Source organism: Harpia harpyja, chromosome Z (genome assembly GCF_026419915.1).
Source record: "Harpia harpyja isolate bHarHar1 chromosome Z, bHarHar1 primary haplotype, whole genome shotgun sequence".
In the NCBI taxonomy this organism is placed as follows: Eukaryota; Metazoa; Chordata; class Aves; order Accipitriformes; family Accipitridae; genus Harpia; species Harpia harpyja.
Window position 1 is genome coordinate 60,937,380 of NC_068969.1, and position 20,864 is coordinate 60,958,243.

General features: G+C 40.9%; 1 protein-coding gene across 13 annotated transcripts in view; it reads right to left on the bottom strand.

Moving 5' to 3' along the window:
* PIGG (phosphatidylinositol glycan anchor biosynthesis class G) overlaps positions 1-15,252 on the bottom strand; it is a 101,803-nt gene extending 86,551 nt beyond the window's left edge. For 12 of the 13 annotated variants that reach the window (XR_008233381.1, XM_052776138.1, XM_052776137.1 and 9 more), the window contains exons 1-6: positions 15,045-15,252; positions 12,032-12,237; positions 10,654-10,863; positions 8,936-9,124; positions 7,317-7,455; positions 4,625-4,837 (exon numbers count right to left, since the gene is read on the bottom strand). Coding sequence is in view for 12 of the 13 variants with exons in the window: in XM_052776138.1 (XP_052632098.1) it covers positions 4,625-4,837; positions 7,317-7,455; positions 8,936-9,124; positions 10,654-10,863; positions 12,032-12,237; positions 15,045-15,204 (1,117 nt within the window). In the remaining variant the exon portion in view is untranslated. Of the gene's footprint in view, positions 1-4,624; positions 4,838-7,316; positions 7,456-8,935; positions 9,125-10,653; positions 10,864-12,031; positions 12,238-14,511; positions 14,824-15,044 lie in introns of those variants that run through there. The other variant, XM_052776139.1, reaches the window with a different exon arrangement.
* Positions 15,253-20,864: the final 5,612 nt, after the last annotated feature.

Sequence of the window (20,864 nt, forward strand, 5' to 3'; positions counted from 1 at the left end):
ACACACTGTATTGGGGACCTCAATTTTGCTGCAAAGCTAACAAGAGTCAATTGGTAACACAAAGTTAAAGACACAGGATGCAAGATTTTGAAGCAGTAATAGAAAAGTTAACAGCTGAAGAGCACAGTTTGGCTTCAGGCATTTGGACTACGAAGCTGGTGCAAGCAATCCTCAGCAGTGAAACATCGTAACTCTGCTATAGTGTAAGGATGGCCCGCAGTCTAACTTGATTAAAAGAGAGAAAACCTGATGCTGCCACCAACCTATGGAAGCCAGACTCTTGCGGCAGAAGGTTATTTCATGATGGCCTATCTACATCTAAAAAATTCTGACCTGAAGCAAAATAAACAAAAAACAAACCAAAACCAAACAAATAATAAATTAAGAAAAACTCAGGGAAAAACCAACCTCCAGGACACATAACCGTTGCCCATACCTAGGCAATATTTTCTTGTAGAAATGTAGTTTTGATTAAGTCTTCTGGTAAATACATGTGTAAACAGCACTGCAGGTGAACACTGACAACACATATGAAGACTGTGGTCTGCTTTCAGAACTGGGGATGAGGACAAGACTAGCACTAGACTATGTCCCTGAAGGAAGTAATTTTAGATCAGCCATTAAATTCTGTGGGTTCACATTTTAATGTGAGTACACTTTTTATCTAGGTACAGAGACATTATGGTTTCTTTTCTTTTTCTCTTATACTGTAGAAACACATCTGCCTTACTCTATTCTCTCTAAATTTATTTTAAAAGCTTGAGTGAGGACAACAGGAGACACAGGAAAGAAGGAAACAGCCAAATCCTACCTTTTAGAAGTCCTTTGCAAGTACAGCTGCAGTGGCTTTTCTCCTACCTGTATTTCCCCTCACTAGTTATCCCACAGAATCCTTACTTGACACTAACTGTTCTCGTTCATACACACCAAAAGGTAGGTGTGGAGAGATGATTTAAGTTGATTCAAAGGACACATGAAAGTACTCTACTAATCTCCCATCAACTACCATTGGTTTTCATCATCAACTTTCCTATTACTAAACATTTACACAAAAAACCTGCAGCGCAAAAAGCTGAGCCTTGATAGCCTTTTTACTTCCCCAAAAGATATATTCAGCTGTGACAATAACCAGACTCTGCAAGTGAAAACAGAAGAACATCATTTTGTTCTTACATGGAAAAAAATGTAAACACTCACTACAAGCATAAAGGTAAAAAAAAAGAAAACAATTTCTGCCAAAATTATTATTGTGGGTCCTACATGCACCTGAAGAGCATTCCATTCAATTCATATAAGTTTAATTTCAAGAGCATTTATTTAAAATAGAACAATTAGGTCAGTTTCTGTGTTTTATTGTAAATGTGGAAAATGGCATTGTTCCTGAAAGCACTTAAGACATGTTTTCCCTCTTCATTTTATAGTTGCATCACCCCATACTCCAATATGCCATATGATATTTAAAATATTGCTCATTGAGTATAGTAAGCAATCACAATGTAAATTCAGTTGACAACACAAGGAAAGCAAGAGCATAACTTTCAGAAACTTGTATCTCACTGGACATCATGCTTTGTGTGAACATTCACACGTATCTGTATTTTTTGCAAGAAATAAATGTTTAGTTTCACTTCACATTAATAATCCTTGCTATTTCCCTGCGATTTCACTTGAAAGTTAATGACAACTTAAGGGCAAAAAGGCCAATTTGGAAATTTTTATATAGCAAGCCTATCGTTATCTTCCCATCTTGCAATCCTTACCTTTTTAGATAAAAGTAGGGTAAAACATTTGCTGCACAGTTTCAGATGACAAGGGTTAAAGCAATGACTGAAGTAAGTTTGGTGTCACAAAGACTTAAGTTACAGCTCATTTTTACTCCTGGTAGATCAACAGTGTATCAGACTTGGAAAAAAACCAATGCGTTCTTTGTTAAGCCTTTTCAGCAAAAGTACATTATTAAGACCAGAAACATTTAAAATTTTATTTCAAGTGAATGAAGATGAATGAAGTATTTCTATTGACAATTCTTGTAGATTTATGAAAGTATTGTGCTTACCATTTGTAAGTCTCTTATCAGTATAAGACACTTAGTGATCTACTACAGGCTGAATTCAAAGCAAGAATTTTAGAAAGCAATGTTTAACTCAGAATGTCCAGTCTGGTCTCCCAAGACTTTGAACAGACTCCAAAGCACACTGATCCTGCTATGCAGGAGGCTTGCAGGTATCTGCTAGAAAGCACAATTCAGCCAGCAGCAAACACCTGTATATCGAGATAGCTGCCAGTGCACATGGAGACTTTCATTTCTCTATGGTAGTTCTTTGAACAATGAATTCCCTAGAAAGTTCCTCTTCCAATATATTTGAAATAAGAGTTAAATATTCATACTTCTGAGGAAATTCAGAAATCCATAAAGGATCACCTAAAATGAGCTTTAATCAAACTGAGATTTGACAAAACACTATTTCATTAAACAGAACATTGAAATGAGTTCAAGTTATATTTTGAAATCTAAATAAATTCTCTCCACATCTTCTGCTCCTGTTCTGCTCCCTTTTCATGCTTTTTGCCCTGTTTACTTCTTCATTCCTTTTAGCGTTTTTATTTCATTCTCATCTACCTCTTTCCATGCTGCTGCCCACCAAACCCATTCTGTCCATGTTATGAAAGATGACTGTTTTAGTCACACCCATATTTCTATCGTTGATATATAACAAGGAATGAATTAAAGATCCTGCAGAAAGGAATAAAGGATCACGGTTACCAAATTTCCTTTGAGAACTCCAATGATATCTGTCCAGTGGCACATTTGTATGCAGTAAGTAAAAAATGAGAAGGGTCATAGACTGGGTTGTTGAAGAAGCATTTTGGTAACTGGTGGGTAACATTTCCAAGTCACTCCTGCATTGGATATTCACAAGACAAGTTAAACTTAAGGCAAAATCCAAAGCGAGCTTGCACAGTTACAAGTGTCCCAAAGCACTGGCAACTGTTTACTTGCATAGTATTACATTAGCAATTTCTGCTTCACCCTCCCTCCATTGTTATCACATGCAAATGGCTATGCTTCCCAAGCATCTGTTTGACAACAATTTCACTTAGTTCCAGTCACAGGCAGCAATCATTTAAAAAAAAAATTATAAATATAAGGAAAGAATGGATAATGTAAAAGTGACTTCTCCAGTTTCAATATACAAATCTCCCCGTAACAATCAAATTATTTCAATTCACACATGCATGTAATACAAGTTCAGGATTAGTTTCAAATTGCAAAGTGGATGCTCATTTTAATAACAACATCCAACTTGTTCTCAAGGGTGACTCTTCATTCCACTGTGAAGTGCCTTTCAAAGAAACAATCCTAGTTCATCATTCAGATGCATGTTCAGAAGTTCAGAACACGAGGGAAGCATCACTAGATACCTACAGCTGCCTACCTTACACTGAGGTATGAGCTCCCTCAGAAACCCAAAGCTGGAATTTTGTGTAACACAAAACACAGTGCTGGAATTTTCAGTAACACAACCATATCCTGAACTCCGCCAACAAGGAAAGCTTCCTCGCTTGACTCAAATGGGTTAAGTGAGGAAATATGTGCAGAGAAAAAAATCAGAATATATCGAGCATGGGTCCTGCTATTGACATGTTGCTGCTAGAAGCGGCATTTGTTTTGTTAGACTCCTGGACAGGGTTTAATTATGATTAGAAGCCGTGATGTTGAAAGATAATTAATTCTTGACCTACAGTGATCATCTTGCTAAACTTTACGTTGTGACCCACTTTACTTATTCATAGCTGTAACACAGCTCTGCATTCTCATCCAGTTATTTTAATGATTCAACAGATTACAAATCAAGTGACAAGAACTTCAAGCTTCACAGTCACTTTAAGACAACATCTTCTAAAGTCCATGGTAAAATTTTCTCCTTCATTCTCTGACTCAATTTTTTTCACATAATTATCATATTAACTTGCTTACTTATATTGCAGTTTATATCATGCTTCCTAACAAAATACTACATTTTGCTAGGTTTGGTTTGTTTTTTCCACTTGTTTTTTATTCTTTCCTCCAAATACACACACACATACACATATATATATATGCACACATATGTGTATTTTTAATAAGCAACTTTGCAGTTCTCTAGGTTCTCACTCCAAATAAAGTCATACTTAAGAATGAAATAAAAAGATAACTTATCCTAAATTATTTCACAGGTTTACTTGAAGCATCTTTTTATTTAAACTAGAAAATTCACTTCATTGTGCTATTCCTCCAAATAGCTCAGAATCAGTGCCCTATGTAGGATACCTCACAAATAGCAGATATGAAACCACTGAGATTTAACTACACTGGCAGTTTTACTTTAATCTTACTCTTTCATCATTATTTATGCTCTTTTGCCTACTAGGAGTAGTAATCGTCACTAAAAAAACTTTATTTAGAGGCAGTGTGCCAGGTAGGTTACAGTAAAGACTGAACTCAGTATCATTTCTCTGAACACTGCTCTCAACTGAATGGCTAATTTGCAGTGCCATGCTGTACTCTTGAACTTAAAAGCCCAAACTGTGTTATAAACAATCTCCTTTTGTATATGTAACTTTTTTTTTTTAGCTGATTTACCTTTTTCATACGCAGGTGTATTCTCCTGCAGCAGTCTGCTAAGCTGGAACCCATTCAAGTGCACAAAACGTAGTTGTTCTCTCATTGTCTTGCCTCCCACAACTGGCAATATAAGGTTCCCAACACTGTTTCTTGAAATTGGTAGACCAAGACCTACTGCCAGCGTGCTAGCTAAATCAGTTTGCTGCACAAATCCAGGTTGGGTTAGCGGACCTAGAATCAACAAAAAAAAGGAAAAAGAAGAAAAAAAAAAAGAGAGAGGAAAACAGTATTTCAATAGCAGCCCCATTCTATTTCTCCAGAGACAGCTGGCATCTTGTTAGTTTCAAAATTTTTTCATTGGTGTTAGACAAGCTAGTTCAAGTGGTCTACAGAGAGCTGAGTGATCTTTTTCAGCTGCTGTCCTCTGCTGTTGTAAAACCAAAATTTATTCAATTCTCAGCAAGCATCACTCTTCAATGCTAGCAACTACTGTAAACACAGCATGAATTTTATACAGGTACAAGTAAGGAAAGAGATGGTCCAGGAGATCACCTTAGTATGAAGTTGCAGCCTACATTCTAAGAGGGTTCGATAACTTCTACAGTAGAAAGAATAGAAAGCACTACAGTAGACTAATTTAACGCATGAACAAAGCATGAGAATCTATAATAATGCTGACAGCATTCTAGAAGCTTCTCGATATAATGATAATAGCTCAAGATTTAATTAATATCAGGTTGCTAGGGAAACAGAATTAGAGGTCAGGTAAAGAATGCTGAGGCCCAAATCCATGGCTCCATGCAGGCAAACCGAGTGATTTTTAAAGGGTTCTGTGCAGGATCCCATTACCTTACTGCAGTTATCAGAATTAGCCTTCAGTCCCACAGACATCTACACATGTGAATTATTTCACTAAAGTAAGTAACCTTTTGTTTGTCTTGCCAATTGTTTCTTTGTGTGCTTTACTAGTTACATAACAGCATTCTTCTATTATGCTTTACTTCACTCTCTTTGTAACTCCAGCCATTGAGTGTTTTGACTTAAATATAGCACAGAAAGAATTCTATATACAGTCTTTATTACTCTCAAGGCTCCCTTTAAGAGCATTAGAACTTCTCTCATTTCTCATCTAGCTCTGATTAATCCCATACTTGTACAGAATGCCATCTATAATCCCTAAAACCTCTTTGCATGAGTGCCTGTTATGTCAGCAGTTTTCAGATTCCATCTTTAAAGGCAAGTTCTTAACTGGTTAAAAAAAGCCAAACTAGCAAATGCATTTAGCCAATCATGGGTGACACGTCTCTGCAGAAGGCTACACAAGTAATATTCTGACAGCATACTAAATGCAAAAGCCCACAGGATTACTATTTTGAGGCCTACCAAATTAACCACAGTACATTTTGTTTACAGTAGGATCATAAGGAGCAGTCGCTAGAATACTGATTACTGTAGGAATGAGAAGCAAGCTGCTGGATATTTACATGGGCATCATTAGAAATCACAAACTCAATCCCAGAAGACAGGTGAATAGATACATTTCACTGTATTGTAAAAACTGCACGTTCAATTTAAACCTAACAGAAACTAATCCCAGTAAACAAGAGATTGCATTTACAGAGTCTACACTCATGTGGCCTGGTTGTCAACACATACCAGTGAAATTTATAAAGCAAAAACTTACCTGAGAGCTTTGGTCAGCTCTTGACTTTGTTTTGGTTTTGTATCTGAAAAGAGTTCAATGACTCCTCAAGCAATGCTTTCTATTGCAGCTGGATAACAGCTTTATAAAGGACAGACAGATAAATGTACTTCCACTGTGCTGCAGGAACCTCCAGCTAGATAACAAGGCAAGGTTCTGCAAACAGGCTTTAAAAGCAAGGAAATCAGATGGAAATGAGCAAGAGGCAGAATGAAAGGCAGAGGGAAGTGTTATTTTGAAGAAAGTATTCGCTCCTGGTATAACTACATTTCACCAATTCACTCAAGGAGTTTATTCAAGCAAGACTCTACAAATGTAGGCTAAAGATTCTCTACCACACCATTCCCTTCTTGCCTCTTACCTTAAGCTATACCATACAAGTAGAAAATGAGTTTCAGAAACAGATAAATTCACATGAATGAGTTAAAATTAACTGCCTGGCCAATACAGTAAATACACGCATGCTCCATATTCTTTCATAAAGCTTAGCAATCAATAGTCATGTTTTCACTGCTGTCATCTCTCACCCTTTGACAGGAGCAATTCTTCCTCTTTCCTGTTACTCTCAGCATGAGAAATTGTCATTCACTCATCTATCCTGGCTGACTGAGAGGAAAGAATGGAGGCCAGGGAAATATTCTGGCCAAGAAAGACAAAACTTAAAACTCACTTCCAATAGGATTCTATTTCTAATCCTATCCATTTACCAGTATCCCAGGATCCTGACAACAGATCTCATTAGCTCTCAACACTGCAGTAGGACAGTGCTGCAAAAGGTTATCACCTGAGAAATACCCAATTCCCTCAGTGGTTACAAAGCTTAAGCCATGGTTTCACCATGACACAGATGCAAACTGTGGCTAAAACCAGAGTTTTAGGTCACACAGAATGGGCCTTGCCAGGTATCTGTAGAACAAACCAGAGCACTTTTGAGGAAGAATTCTAGAGCTAATATAAATTAGAGATGGCAATGTGTTCTAAAAAAGGTCAAGCCTCTTTGATCCTTACCACTTCTCTTTTCAAAAGCGGAGCTGATAAACAGCAGTGGTGTGTGCACTTCTCCGTCTGAAGAACCACCATGACTCCCTGTTTCAGACATCCCATGATCCCCACAGACAACTAGCAAATTTGGCAGAGAAGCTTCTTCCTGCAAGTCACAGAAATAAATTTAAGTTACTGCACAAACAAGATGTGTGTATATATAATGCTTCACTATCTTTATAACTTTCACACATGAATATTTCTCAAAATAAATTTCATTTTTTAAATTGGCTCACAACACCTGGGGCAAATTACAAGAGATATCTGCAACTAAGCGTTATGCAGTAATATTCATTTTTAACAGTTAAGGCACCCATACATATCTAACATACTTGTCAGTATGTTACAAAAACCATAAAAAAGCTTTTAAAAAACCCCTCATTTACAGAGTCACAAGAAATTGACTGAAGGATTAAATACAGGTCATCATACTGTGGAAGAAAACCAGGAGTCCAGGAGCAGCAGCATTAACAGAGAAGTATTCCTCACCTACATTCCTTCAGCATCATTGAGTTTTTAATATAAATGCTAAATTATTAGTATTGTAAATATTAATATAATAGAAATTTAATATAGAAATATAACCCTATTTCTAATAGTCTCTAGTCTCTCAAGTGCTTTTGGGGTAGAAATCTGACATGACTGATATCAAATGATGTTTCTTCTTCTGAAGAAAGAGAAGCATAAGTGAAGCCAGTCCAACAATTTTGAGCTTACAAATCAAAGACACCAGAAAATACTGTCATTTAAGCTTTTTGTCATCTCTAGTTATTACCAGTACCTGTTGTATCCAAAAGTAAAGTGCTTTTATTATTTCTGTAGTCTAAAATGGAGATAAAGGCTTGCATATAATTGGCAAAAGGAAAACATACCAACAAACTGCAGTAAACCACTGCAATGTTCACGAGATTGTAACTTGCACAAGCAGGATTTAACGTCTCTTTTCATACAATAGTATCCATTTGTCTAAAAATACTATTGAAATTTTATGAGCAGCTATTCTGACTTACAGTTGCCAAAAACAAACAAGAAAAAAGCTTCAGGCCATTTGGAATTAGGACTTGGTATTTCAACATCCAGACTATTTAGATAAGTGACATCATATATTTCTATATCTAAAACCAGATTCAGATCTGGTAATTTATGTGCTACATTTAGCATAAGAAAAATGCTGTTTACAACCACCAGTTCCATTTGAATCTTTTCAATATCTAAGAATTAGGTATGCCTTCACAGCTGTAGAAATCAGAGCCATTAGCTATACATGCCCATTATTCCTTCTGCTGAAATTCATTACTAGAAAGCACACCAACCACCATTTTAATTCGTGAGCGATAAGAGAATTCTGGCACGCATTCCTCTCCTCTTCCTGCACACCAAGGGGGAGTTATTTCCCACAGCTGTTCAGCCAGCAAGTCCTTAAAAATGCTACACTATACTGTTAACTGGGGAATGGCCAGGGAAGGAAAAGAAAAGAAGAATACCCGCTTTGGTCTAGGAATAACAAGCTACCACCCACAAACAAGCAAGCATTTTAAAGTTAGTCCACAACTAACAGACATTGATCCAAGAAGGAGCTATATTACCTTTGAAAGAAGAGAAATATGAATCTTCTTCAGGATGTTATCCATTTCACGAAGTTTTGGTCCCACTAATGGGCTATTTGGCCCAGTCATATGTCCAATATGGTCCAACCCCAGGTAATGCAGTATTAGGAGATCCCAGTCTTCTCTCTTCAACACTCTATCCAAATGCCTGGTTACATTATCATCAACCTCAGAAATAAAAGGAAAACAATGAAAAGGTAAAATAATCTCCCTCTTGTAAAAAGCATAGAAAAATTAGATCACACTACCCATGCAAATTCTGTAGAAGCTGATGAGAATTACAGTCACTCAAAATGTTAACAAGGAAAAAAAAAAAAAAAGAAAAAAAAGTCAGATTGATTATTTCAATGCCAGGCAGTCAAAAAATCTGCCTTACAAAACAGATTCTTCACCCTATTTCACTCTTTTCTGGTTATGGGGCATCAGGTTACATACAAACAGAGAAATTGGGTTGCTATGCTTCCACAGATACTTTTAAAAACTGTTTCAAGAAATTTTCAGTCACTTTTGTCCTTCATGCTCCTGACTTACCACTTCACAAGAAGCAGGTACAGGAACAAAGCCTCTCTTTGGTGCTTGGAAGCACAGGGGAAAAAACCCACTCCTGCTCTTTCAACTCAATTTTTGCTACTGTGCAAACGCAAAAAGATTGTACTTGCTGTGAGAAAAAGAACTGACGACATAGCAAGAAAGAAAAATTATTTGAAAAGTGCTATTTGGGGCCTGACTCACATGTTCCCCTGCTAAGGTTGACAACCTATTTTTGGTTGCATGTATTTCTCCCTGGATATTAAAAACCCTTACAAAACTTCACATGCAACACTGCTTTGTTGACTGTGGATGTAACTACCTAAAAAATGATAAAAAGCTTTCTGCTTAATGGACTATATTCAGAAAGCACAGACTGCATAAAGAGCTTGAGAGACACGTAATCGCAGACCCGGCAGCATGTTTGCACTTTTCCACTCCATGTTGAAGCTTCTGGCAGTCTTATTAGAGTAACCAGTTAAAACTGTCTTCCAATTCACATGTTAGACCTATACAGCTTCCTTAAACATGATAATAAAATATGTCAGTAGCAGCAGGCCAATCACCTGAGGATTTACAAATTACAAAGGTTAAAAATATGAACTAATATTGCCTAGCCATTTACTCTTTTGCCCAGAGTGTGCCCAGAATAAGATTTTTCACAATTAGTTTCATTACTTTCTATGCTCCTTCTTTGGTAACATACTGAAACGCTACTCGTATTGCAACTACAAAAGTGATACAATACTATAGAAAGTATGCCTCTAAGAGACCAAGATTATATATTAATGGGCCTTTTAAAGATGGCACATACTAATATAAATGTGATAGCAAACTGGAAACATGTATAGTGGAATTTTTAAGCAAAGCAAGTGGTCTAACTTCCTACCACAACAAGTTTTGTGAGAATATCATATGTTTAGGATAAAGTTATACAGTAACATACTATTTGTTACAGTATCATCCAAACACTTCCCACAGCACATGCATGAGGGACTGAAATGCATAGCTCCATATTGTCAATACTGAAAACAGATATAAATCCCATTTCTATTTAATTGCCAGGTTCGTATTTCAGAACAAGAATAGTTTTACTCATTCGATCTTAGAAGTTACCACTTTGTGTCTGTACTCACATAATTTAACTTGGGATTATCAAAGCCTCTCACCTCTGTAAAGTCTGACACAAAAAAGGATGTTGTTCCATCATATTCCACGAAATGCTTTGGAAACAGTTTAACCCAAGTATCATCACCATAGAAGATTATCCTTTTCCCAGCTGTTTTTGCCTGCCATATCAGGTTGTCATCCAACAGAGCTGGAGAATTGAGGTTCACAATAACATCAATGAAACCAGGTATACTACCTGTCATCAAAGCCTACATAAAACAAGAAAAGAGACATACTAACAGAAAAAGTTTACAATACTTAGAAGACAGTATTACTGTAAGAGGAAGCAATGAAGCAGAGGGCAGATAAATTATACTTTCAATAAAGAAACATAATAAAGTAAAAGAACACATGAGCTGCCACGTCACATCACATCACCTGCTACAACACAGTGCTAGCTGATGTCTGAGATAATAACTGCTTTAAGGAAAGGTAAAAATAATATTTTCTTAACTAGTGGACAGCAAAATGACTTTGTATGCCAGCTGAAATTCGCTTCATTTACTGGTCATTAAATCACCAAAAAGGTGGTTTAGAAGGCCTAAGTAAACTGACTTAACACAACAATAACAATGGTAGCACACTCAAAACAGTAACTAAGAATCTTCTGGAAAATGCAATGAAGTCCACCTATCAAGAGTTACCAGGCTGTCTCCCCCTCACTCTCTCACTGGCCTTCTAGCTGACCTACCAAAGCTCACTCCCTCAGCTTCTTTAATGCAAGAAATGTCACTCAGATCCACCACTGAGAAGCCTGGTTGATCAAGTATTTTGATGACACAGCGACAATTCATTTTTTAGTTACCCAGAACTTGGCACAATTTTCTTTTTAAGCTCTGCAAAAACATCCCTATGACAAAACAAATTTACACTAAACTGGATTTCCTACCAGAAGTTACAAGAACACAGAGAAATACCACCAAAAGTGTTCTTAGATAGAAGACAACTGGAAAATTTGATGACTGAGAGGCTACTGCCTTCCTGTGATTACAAATAAAAAATTATGTCAAACATTTAAGCTTGCACTAGGGCCTCAACTGCGCTTAACTGATTCTCACAGACCTTCCCACCACAGAGCTACCAAATGAAGGAATGAAACAAGGCAAGGGAACATAAGTGGAAGCTGCCACCTCTTCCTCTTACTCAGCCTCTCTACTTTCCTTCGATCCCTGACCTGACCTTTCCTGCAGGAAGCACCTCTGGGCCATGGCAAATCAGGACTCTATCACAGGCGCTACTACAGCAAACCAAGTTCCAGCCACAAATTGCAGTAACGCAGCAAACCTGCCTTTTATGTCAACTCCGAACATATGTAACAACCCAGCCTTCAAAACTTTCTCAAATGAAACAACCCTAAGTGGAAAAAACCCCACTTACCTTAATTCGAGGCATAGTCACAGTGGGTGGCTTTGCTTCAGCGATGAAACTGTAGGATGTCCCTTTTTCAACAACTTGTGTGGTATACGGCATGAACTGTTTACCTTTGGATCCAAACACAAAGTCATCTCTCAAAGCATCTATCAGCACAATAACAACTTTTTTGAAAAGTGGTGGTGGAATTTTGGTCCAGTTAGAAACCATTCCTAAACAACAAAAAAAGGGTATATAAAAGTCACCAATGAATTTTAACAAGGGCTACACAGAAGTTAAAGGACAACTTTACCACAGAAATTAGTGCTTCCAACTTCTTTATTAACTTTACATTCAGAAGCAAGAAGTTGCAAACAATAGCAAACATGAGGAATAATCAGAGGAAGCTGAGTATTCAGGCCATCCAGCACAGGAATGACACAACAACAACAAAAAATCCAATACAACATCTAGGAAGAAAAACAAAATGTGAATGAAATGCACATAAAGTCAGGGTTTTTACTCTCATTCAGAGTCAAATGTGCTTCTGAATAAGTGGTTGACAATTTGGAAAGGTCACAATGTTGTGTCTAACAAGAGAACCTCAAAAAACAGCCTCAGAAACTGTATTTTGGGGTATGTAGATAAGCATCAATAAATTGACATTCACAGACTCCTTACTGCTAGTGATTTTTCCAGATAAGGAAATTGGGGAGGGGGCACAGCAGGGGGAAGAAGGAAGTCTCAACAATAAAAAAGTGTTGCTAACTGCCAGCAACACTGATTAAAATGATAATGTTGTTTTTCCAGGACTTGAAGCAGGCATGCTTTGGCTCTCAATGGAAAACAAGCAGGCGCAACTGGATGTACTGTACTGTTAGTTAAATCTTTCTCATAGCTTGCTTAGGGAAACAAAACCTGCTGGACACCAAAAATGTTCAGATCACAAACACATACACCCTACTCACAACTCCCTGCTACAGTGTTATTCATCAGTAAGTCAAAGTATTGAGAAGTGCAAAGGAATTAGGAGTCGATTACAAGCCATCCGAAAATACTATAAGATGGCTAAAGCAACACATTGTGCAACTGTTGGCATGCAGCATGCTTATTTATCCCTGCTATGTTTATTAAGAAAACAGTTATTTTAACTGAAGCTGAACTTCTGTAAGCAGTGAAAAAAACCACAGGTTCTACCAAAAATTTACCACAACGATGTGCTGCAAGGATTCACTGTTATACAAGCAACTACACCATTTTATCAGTCATCCCACAGGCAAAACAGCATGGAGTCAATGGCAGTCAGGGCTTACAAAGTGAAACATTCAGGAAATACAGAAGCACTGAAGAAATACTTTTCTGAACAGATCTGAAGTAGGTCAAAAGCCTTCTGTATCATGGTTTAGTAAGCAATCCCCTGCCTTTAGAGCTTATCATCCCAACCAAGAGATCACTCTGCATGCAAATTGTATTGCAAGAACTACAGAAAGGAAGTATTCTTCTACTGCCACTCCATTTTTGCCTACCTATGCCTAGGATTACTACTGACATGCCTAAATTTAAACTGTTTGTAGAGCCCTGTGGTAGACATTTATACTTTTCAACTCAAATCAGTCTTTTCAAAACCCAGTTGTCTGACACTTCCCTCCCACCCAAATAGTGTCCTTCCATGTTAGTCTCCTGCTACTAATCACATGTGAATGTGACATTTCACTCACAGCGGCCTATCAAACATCTCTTAACAGTCTTGGTAATCGCCAGCTAAAAAGCAACCTGTCATTTGGCAGCATCCACTCGGGTCTGTTACCAGATTAGATTCGTTCAGTGTTCCTGCTTAACTGATATCGCCACACCACGCTCTGAGTTACACAACCTTCTCTTCCCTCTACTGTTTCTCACAGTTTAAGTAAGCCTGTCCCAACATACATAATGTCATACACTTTAGAAGAATTAACAAGTGGCTAAAGACCCAGTTTGGCAGTTACAGCAAGAGCTTTGTATGAGCAAAATACCACTTAATTCAGCTGTCCACTGAACCTGAAGTTTCACCCCACGAGTTCCAAACACTGGTGAAGAACGCTCCTTCAAGTACACATTCCTCTTCTTCACCTTATTTTAATGCAACTTGTGACTGGACATATAAGACAGGTATGTATCAGCACATCCTCTACCGGCTCTTCATTAAAAGATGCTTGCAAACTTTGGTTTCACAAATTCATCTAAGGAATACAGCAGGACCTGTGGAGACCATAATTTCAGAGAAACGGTAATGGACAGTAATACTGTGCATTTTGCAATCCGACTGGACTGTGAAGCAAACCCGTATTACGACAGTTGCTTTCCTCACTACTGAAGTGTTAAAGTCTCCCTAAAGTGCTATTAAGCCACTCACACACCGCAGTGAGCACCACAGAAACAATGATCCCCAAGCACAACACGGCCAGTAAGTTGACAGAGCACGTGAAGTGTTACAACTGAAACGTCATTATTTAATACAAACAGCTTACCGTTAAAAAGCACGGGTATGGCGGCTGCATCAGAGATAGGGAAAGGGGAATAAAACCACAGAAAAGCGCACCCCTCCAAAAACGTGACAGCCGACGCTCGGAGGCTGTTTTGCACCTGCGAGCAGATACTGCTGGCGGCCGTCGAGGACCACATGCGAAGTCGGTTAAGTTCTAAGCTATTTCGGCAGCGGGTCTGGAAACACGGCGGCCCTACAGAAAGCCGTCCCGCGGCACCGGGGGGCCCCACGGCACAGGGCTGGCGCCAGCTGCCCCTGCCTCCGCGACCTCCCAATCCGGGAGGCTCAACACGAACCGAGGGCGGCAGACGCAGCGGTGAGCGGCAAGACACCTGGCCCCGCCAGGGCTGCCCGGCCCCGTCCGTCGGCCCGCCGGGAGCGGGGGTCACGGCGGCAACCGTTGCCCGGGGCTGCGGGCGCGGTGGCCCTGGTGAGCAGGAGCCGCCCGTGCTGGGCGGCGGGGGAGGAGGGCTGCCTCGGCGATCGGCGGGCGGGGGGGGGTGGGGCTTCGGTTACCTGGGCCGGGCGGGGCCGGTTCGGCGGGAGGGTCCCCGCGGGCCTCTCTGCGGGGCACGGACCTGACGGGCACCGGGAAGAAGCCGCGGAGGAACAGCGCGACCCCCAGGGCCTCCACCAGGAGGCAGGAGGAGGCGAAGACACCCGAGCGCAGCCGCATCCTCCCCCGGCGGCGCCAACCTCCACCGGCCTCCGCGCCCCCACCTCCTCCGGGACGACACCGGCGGCTCTCCGCTCCGCCCCGCCCCTTCCCGCTCTCCCCGCCCCTGCCCCCTCCGCCGACCAACCAGCGACCACCGCACCTGGCCGCCGAGCCCTACTATTGGCTAGCGTCCAGCCAACGCCTCCACTGGAGGGGTGACGCAGCGCCGGAAGTAGAACACCGCACTCCCACCAATGGGAAGCCAGCGGGGGGGGGCGGTGCTAGGCTTCCCAGCAGCCTCCGTTCTACCGCGCCCGGCCGGAGCCCCAGCGCTAGCCCCAGCCCCGCGTCCCCCGGCGGTGGGGGAGCCGCTGCAGCGGGGGGTGAAAGGCCGTAGCGTTAAGGGATGGCATCAGCAGGCTGCGTTGGGCCAGCGGCTGGCAGTGTGCTGGAGCCCGGCGCTCGAAGGGCCCCGGGACGCGAGGCCCTGGCGAGCTGCCCTGCCGTGCGGCCTTCTGCGGCCGTCCCGCCTCGGAGCGGCGATGCTGAAGGAAGAGAAAAGTGTCGAGGTGTCAGGGCCTCAGCTTCCCGAGGGTAAACTGTGCTGCGGCCGCTTGCTTGTGCAGCCTGTGCTGGGAGCTGATGTTTGCTCCAGAAACCAGCAGTGCTTTGAGCTGCTTCCTCTAAAGCACAGGTCTGAAGCCTGAGCTGCGGTGGCAGGGAGGTTTTACGTAAGGTTGCAACAAAGGGTGCGTGGCAGGTGAGGAAGGAAACAAGTCACTGACTGTTGCAGGTGTTTGCAAAGCAGAATCTTCCCCTTTCTCTCCCCTGCCTTTTTAATAATACTGAACAGTAGTAATCTTTTAACCTTTCCTTTCCATTGGAAAGGAAACAGGCTGTAGCAGGTGGGTCATGGCAGATCAAAGAGGAGAAATAAGTTTTTAAAAGGCTTTCATTTTCTGAAAAATTAAAAGACATTCTGCAAAGTGAGGCAGAGTTGATAGTGGTCTCGCTACGCTCATTGATCCAGGAGGATAGCCTCAAAACTCAAAATTCCATTCCCCCAAACAAAACTGCTTCCCTTCTCTACCCAAGCGATTTCTCTATGACCCACCTCTTTGCTAGAAAGATGTGGCACCTTTTTTTTTAGCAGCATACAGAACAGCTTCTTAGCTTTACCTGCAAGTGGCACGGTTTCCCTGATCTGACAAGTACACTGCCCCACCAGCCACAGACTGCCTGTCTGGCAGTCACCATCCTGGGCCTTAGCTCATTATGGTCTGTTATCAGACAAAGCTGCACTGCAACAGCTGGATGCCAGTGTGGCATCTCACCTGTATACAGGCATTATCCCATAGCTGTGCATATGTTGATGTGACTCTACAAGTACCATGTAACTGGGGTCCAGAGCAGTTTTCCTGCTGGGCCATTTCCTTCAACTCAAAGTAAGATCTGTTTTGTTTAAAGATGGGCTAAATGCATTGTACCTTGCTTTTAAGAGTGTTTTCCCACTTAGGTTGGGCAGTTTGTGCTTCTACTGCCAGTTTTTACTGGTCAGCTGTTCATACTGGGTTTTGCAACAGCTGTCACTAGTTGAAGCTGCCTTGATGTGAAAGGCATCTGTGAGTGAGTTCGGGATAAAAGCTTTGTATATCTTTATATCCCTTCAAGTGTTTCCTAGGGCCTCCAAGTACAGAGAAGTAGTCAAGGAGCCCATGTCCTGTGGGCTCACACTGTTTACGTGGCAGATTAGGTAATACATCCCTGAGCTACATTTAGGCCACATAGTAAGTGCTTTTTCTGGTCCCTCTTACCACTTCATGCTTCTGCTCAGACTGCTTCTAACATTTCCTAAGAAGATGCAAAGTCATTATGTTAAAAAGAAATTGCATTTTTGTAGATACGGTTCAGTTTCTTTTCAGAAGCATGGCTTTCAAGGCCCATAAACATTAGTATTCAGTAATTAACTGCAGCTGACTATGGACAGTGCAGTGAAATTCAGAGAGAACGTGCAAGGCTTTAAATCAGTAGGAAAGGGCAAAAGGAAACTTCTGGCTTTTACTGCAGGCCTTTGTATGTGTGCTTCAAGCTCTAAGATGTCTTTAGGTAACGTGCCTTGAAGTTACGTTATTTGTATCTCCAGAAAAGCTGTATTTGTTACTTTTTATGGGCATCTTCTGCTTTCCTTTAAACCTTGAGCTAGTAAGTAAGACTCTCCAAGCAGAAAATGAGAAAAGTTAACTCCACTAACAAACATAAAGCACCCTAATGTAGGCAGTGTTTATAAATCACCAGACAGCAACTGAGAAAAGTCTGTCTTCTTTTTATTTCCTGGGGAAATACTACAGCACTTTCCCTTTCAGGAATAAGATGGAAATTCCCCAAACACTGCATGTTTCTCCATGGTTCATACCTTCAAATTCCCACATAACATGATAAGTTCTCTGTTCAGACAAAAGGATTTCTCCATAGAGGTAATTACACTAGCTGGCATGTGGTTCACACTCCCCAGGACCCATCTCTGGGCATTTACTGAGTTACATCACCATTTCGCAAGTTCTTGCAGCAGCGTGCTTTCAAGTTCATTATTACTGCACTTAACTGCAGGCATTGAATATCTAGGAAAAAAATCTGAGTGCTGCACAAGACTTTAGATCTGACTGAGTAGTTGTCTATGAGTCTACAAGTATATTGTAGCATAATATACTCAAAATCGCTGTGGTGCATTTCTGTGGCCATTTTACAAGTTTTTGGGTGTAACTTCTTCCATTGTGCGTAACAGATTTATGCCCTGTGAGACTTGGTCATTTCATGAGAATTTGGGGGAAGTTTGTGTGCTCCCCAATTTATGCCAAGGTGCACTGACTAACTTAAATAGCCTTTAGAACATTAAATGTTCATGTCAGAGTGTTGGGAAGGGTTGTGCAGCAAAGTGCGATTCATGCCACTCAGAAGGTTGTTGTTTCATCAGAGCCAGCAAGCGTTTTAGAGCACAGTGCAACTCATCCACCTGGGAAATGAAGCTGCATCTTTCTCTGCAGGAGCAGCACATTGCTACTGCCACTGTTGTGAAGAGCCACTCAAGCAAACTTACGTCTGTGTGTCTTGAGGAAGAAGAAGGAATTTAAAGCGCTGTGCCCAGCCCTCACAAGAGGCATTGCCCCAAACCTGCTGAGAAATCAGCAGATGGAAAGCCAACAAAGCCTTGTCTTCACCAGGCCTACCACTGATTGCACTAAACCAGTAGCAACACATTTTGGGGAAGCTGTTTGGAACCAACACTTAAAGCACCCAGATCATGTTGTTAATCTCTCTGGCATCTCTCAAGGCTTTGCTTTACTAGGGCAACAGTTAAAAAGCAGATGAGACAAAAAGTTGGTGCGTCCCATGAGGGAGGAGCACACCACCTTCCAACAGTCTCTATGTCCTCTGCCAGCACTTAATGAAACACTGCTCATGTTAGTACCCAGTACATCTGCTTCTCTAGCTCCTTTTCTCCTGTTTCTTTCACTTCTTATGTTTCACATTTTGACTGGAAAAAAAGACCCAATCTTCCCCTCTCCTGTAGGTTCAAATACAGCCATTTTCCTTAGTTTCTTTTTCTTATTTCCCCTTCCGTTCCTTAACCTTATTTTGACTGATTTCCTTGTAGTCTTGCTCTCAGGTCTCTATCTGCTGTTAAGTTAGTAACTTGGGATCTGCAGCTTACCACCTTGCTCTTTGAACTGCCTCAGGTATTCTCCCTCTCTGGTCCTAATTTAACAGGATTTCACATGTGAGTGTGTGTGTGTTTATGTGAAACCTGCACATTTCTTCTGAACTTGACAAGGTCAGGTACGTGAACAGCTCATGCTGGTGGCTTAAACAAGCATCCCTCTTCTGTAATCAGAGTGATACTTCTTAAACTTGTCCCTAATACATCCAGTACTGTATTGGGGAACACACAAGAGGAGCAGGAATGGGGACAGTGGCAAAATTGATCGGTGTAAGTAAAAGCCACCATTTTTACATACAAGGTGTGTGTAGCACATCAGTTAAGTGAAGCTGTAGTAAGAAAATGAATTTCCAAGGTGATCTGACACTGTGAAAGCACTACTGTTTAGTTAGAAATACGGAAGGACACATAGTAATTTTTTCTCTCCTATCATTTCTCCATTCTTCAGTACCTGGCAATTCGAATGTATGTCAGGTCTCTGCTGATATTAAGCTGTGGTAAAACATCAGAAAATGTTATCAAAGACTGTCTACTGAAGTGTGAATCTTCCTCCTCCATTCTGGTGCACTGCAAAGTCTCCAGAGGTCTGTAGAAGACAATGCAGAAGCACTATGATTGTAAACCCCGCTTCTCAAATCTGAGACCGAATAGGAATTTCTGCACATACAGGAGAATTAATATATTAAAAAAAAATTCAATAGCTTTATCCACATCAAATAATTGATTGTCTATCTTTACACACACACATGTGCATGCACAGGCATGGAGTCTTCCTTCAGGTTTGGTTACTTTGGAGACCATGCTTGCAGAGCTTTTGGGATTTGAGACTGAGGCAGCCAGTGATCATTGAAGAAGATAACCCCTGATAGCCCCTGAAGTGGTGAGCTGTAGGAAGCTGAAGTCTGTTTTGTTTCTGTAGACTGCAGACTTGCTCCTTGCTGCAGTATGAAATTACTTGCTTTCAAAGGCGAAGCAATGCTGCAGAGCAAGAACTAATTGAAGAAAGAGGCTGCTCGTTAGTTTCCCCCAGAGCCCTGCACTCAAAGCTTATACTGCTTAGTAGCAATACCTCTATCCCACTTTCTCTATACAAGGTTGCACAGAGATGTAAACAGTCGTTCCTGCTTAAGAAAGCCCTGGCTTTAGAATTGCATTTGTGCTCCCATCCAGGCAGGTTCTCTGAGAGCTGCAAGCCTAGGCTGGGATCGCTGAGCCTGAGCCCCACATGTGGTGCTGGTTAGAATGGATCTCGGGATGCTCTGACCCAATGTTAGTTTTTCATTCAGTCTAAATGGGCTGGATAAAACACAAATGAGAAAGAATCAGTGCTCAAGGAAAACTTGCAAAACCACTTGAGTAGATGGACTGATTCTGATGGTATAAACGTCTGAAACCCCCCAAATGTTAGCAGACTCCACCAGCTAGAGTAATGCTGGTATAGGGAACTAACAAACTAGGGAACTAATAAACTATAATAATTTTAAGTATTGCTTAATGATCTAGTTCGCCTTGATTATCTCTCTGTAACTTTGCTTACCAAGGACTGGTGTTTGTCAAGGATTAAGCTTGTCAGGGACCAGTACTCGTCAAGGACTGATATGTCAAACCAAGGAAGTGATAACAAGAACTGAAATATAGGTCTAAGATAACGTATATGAGAAGCAACCATAAAACTGCTATAATTGCCTAGTAAGAAGAGAGCATGCGTAGATGACTAAAGTTCATCTAAAGGACAGAAGAGGAAGAGGAAGATAAGACCCCTAAAGAAGTAAACGACCACCAGAGACAAATCTGAGCCTGCGCAATGATAACATACACATTTTAGAATTGCTGACACAAGCTTTTTTAATTACTCCGCCTCACTTATGCATATGTATGTTTTGTATTGAGTAACCCTATGACTATGTATATTTACATTGTATAAATTTCTGGTAAATTGTGCAACTGTGTGCAAGTTAGGAGG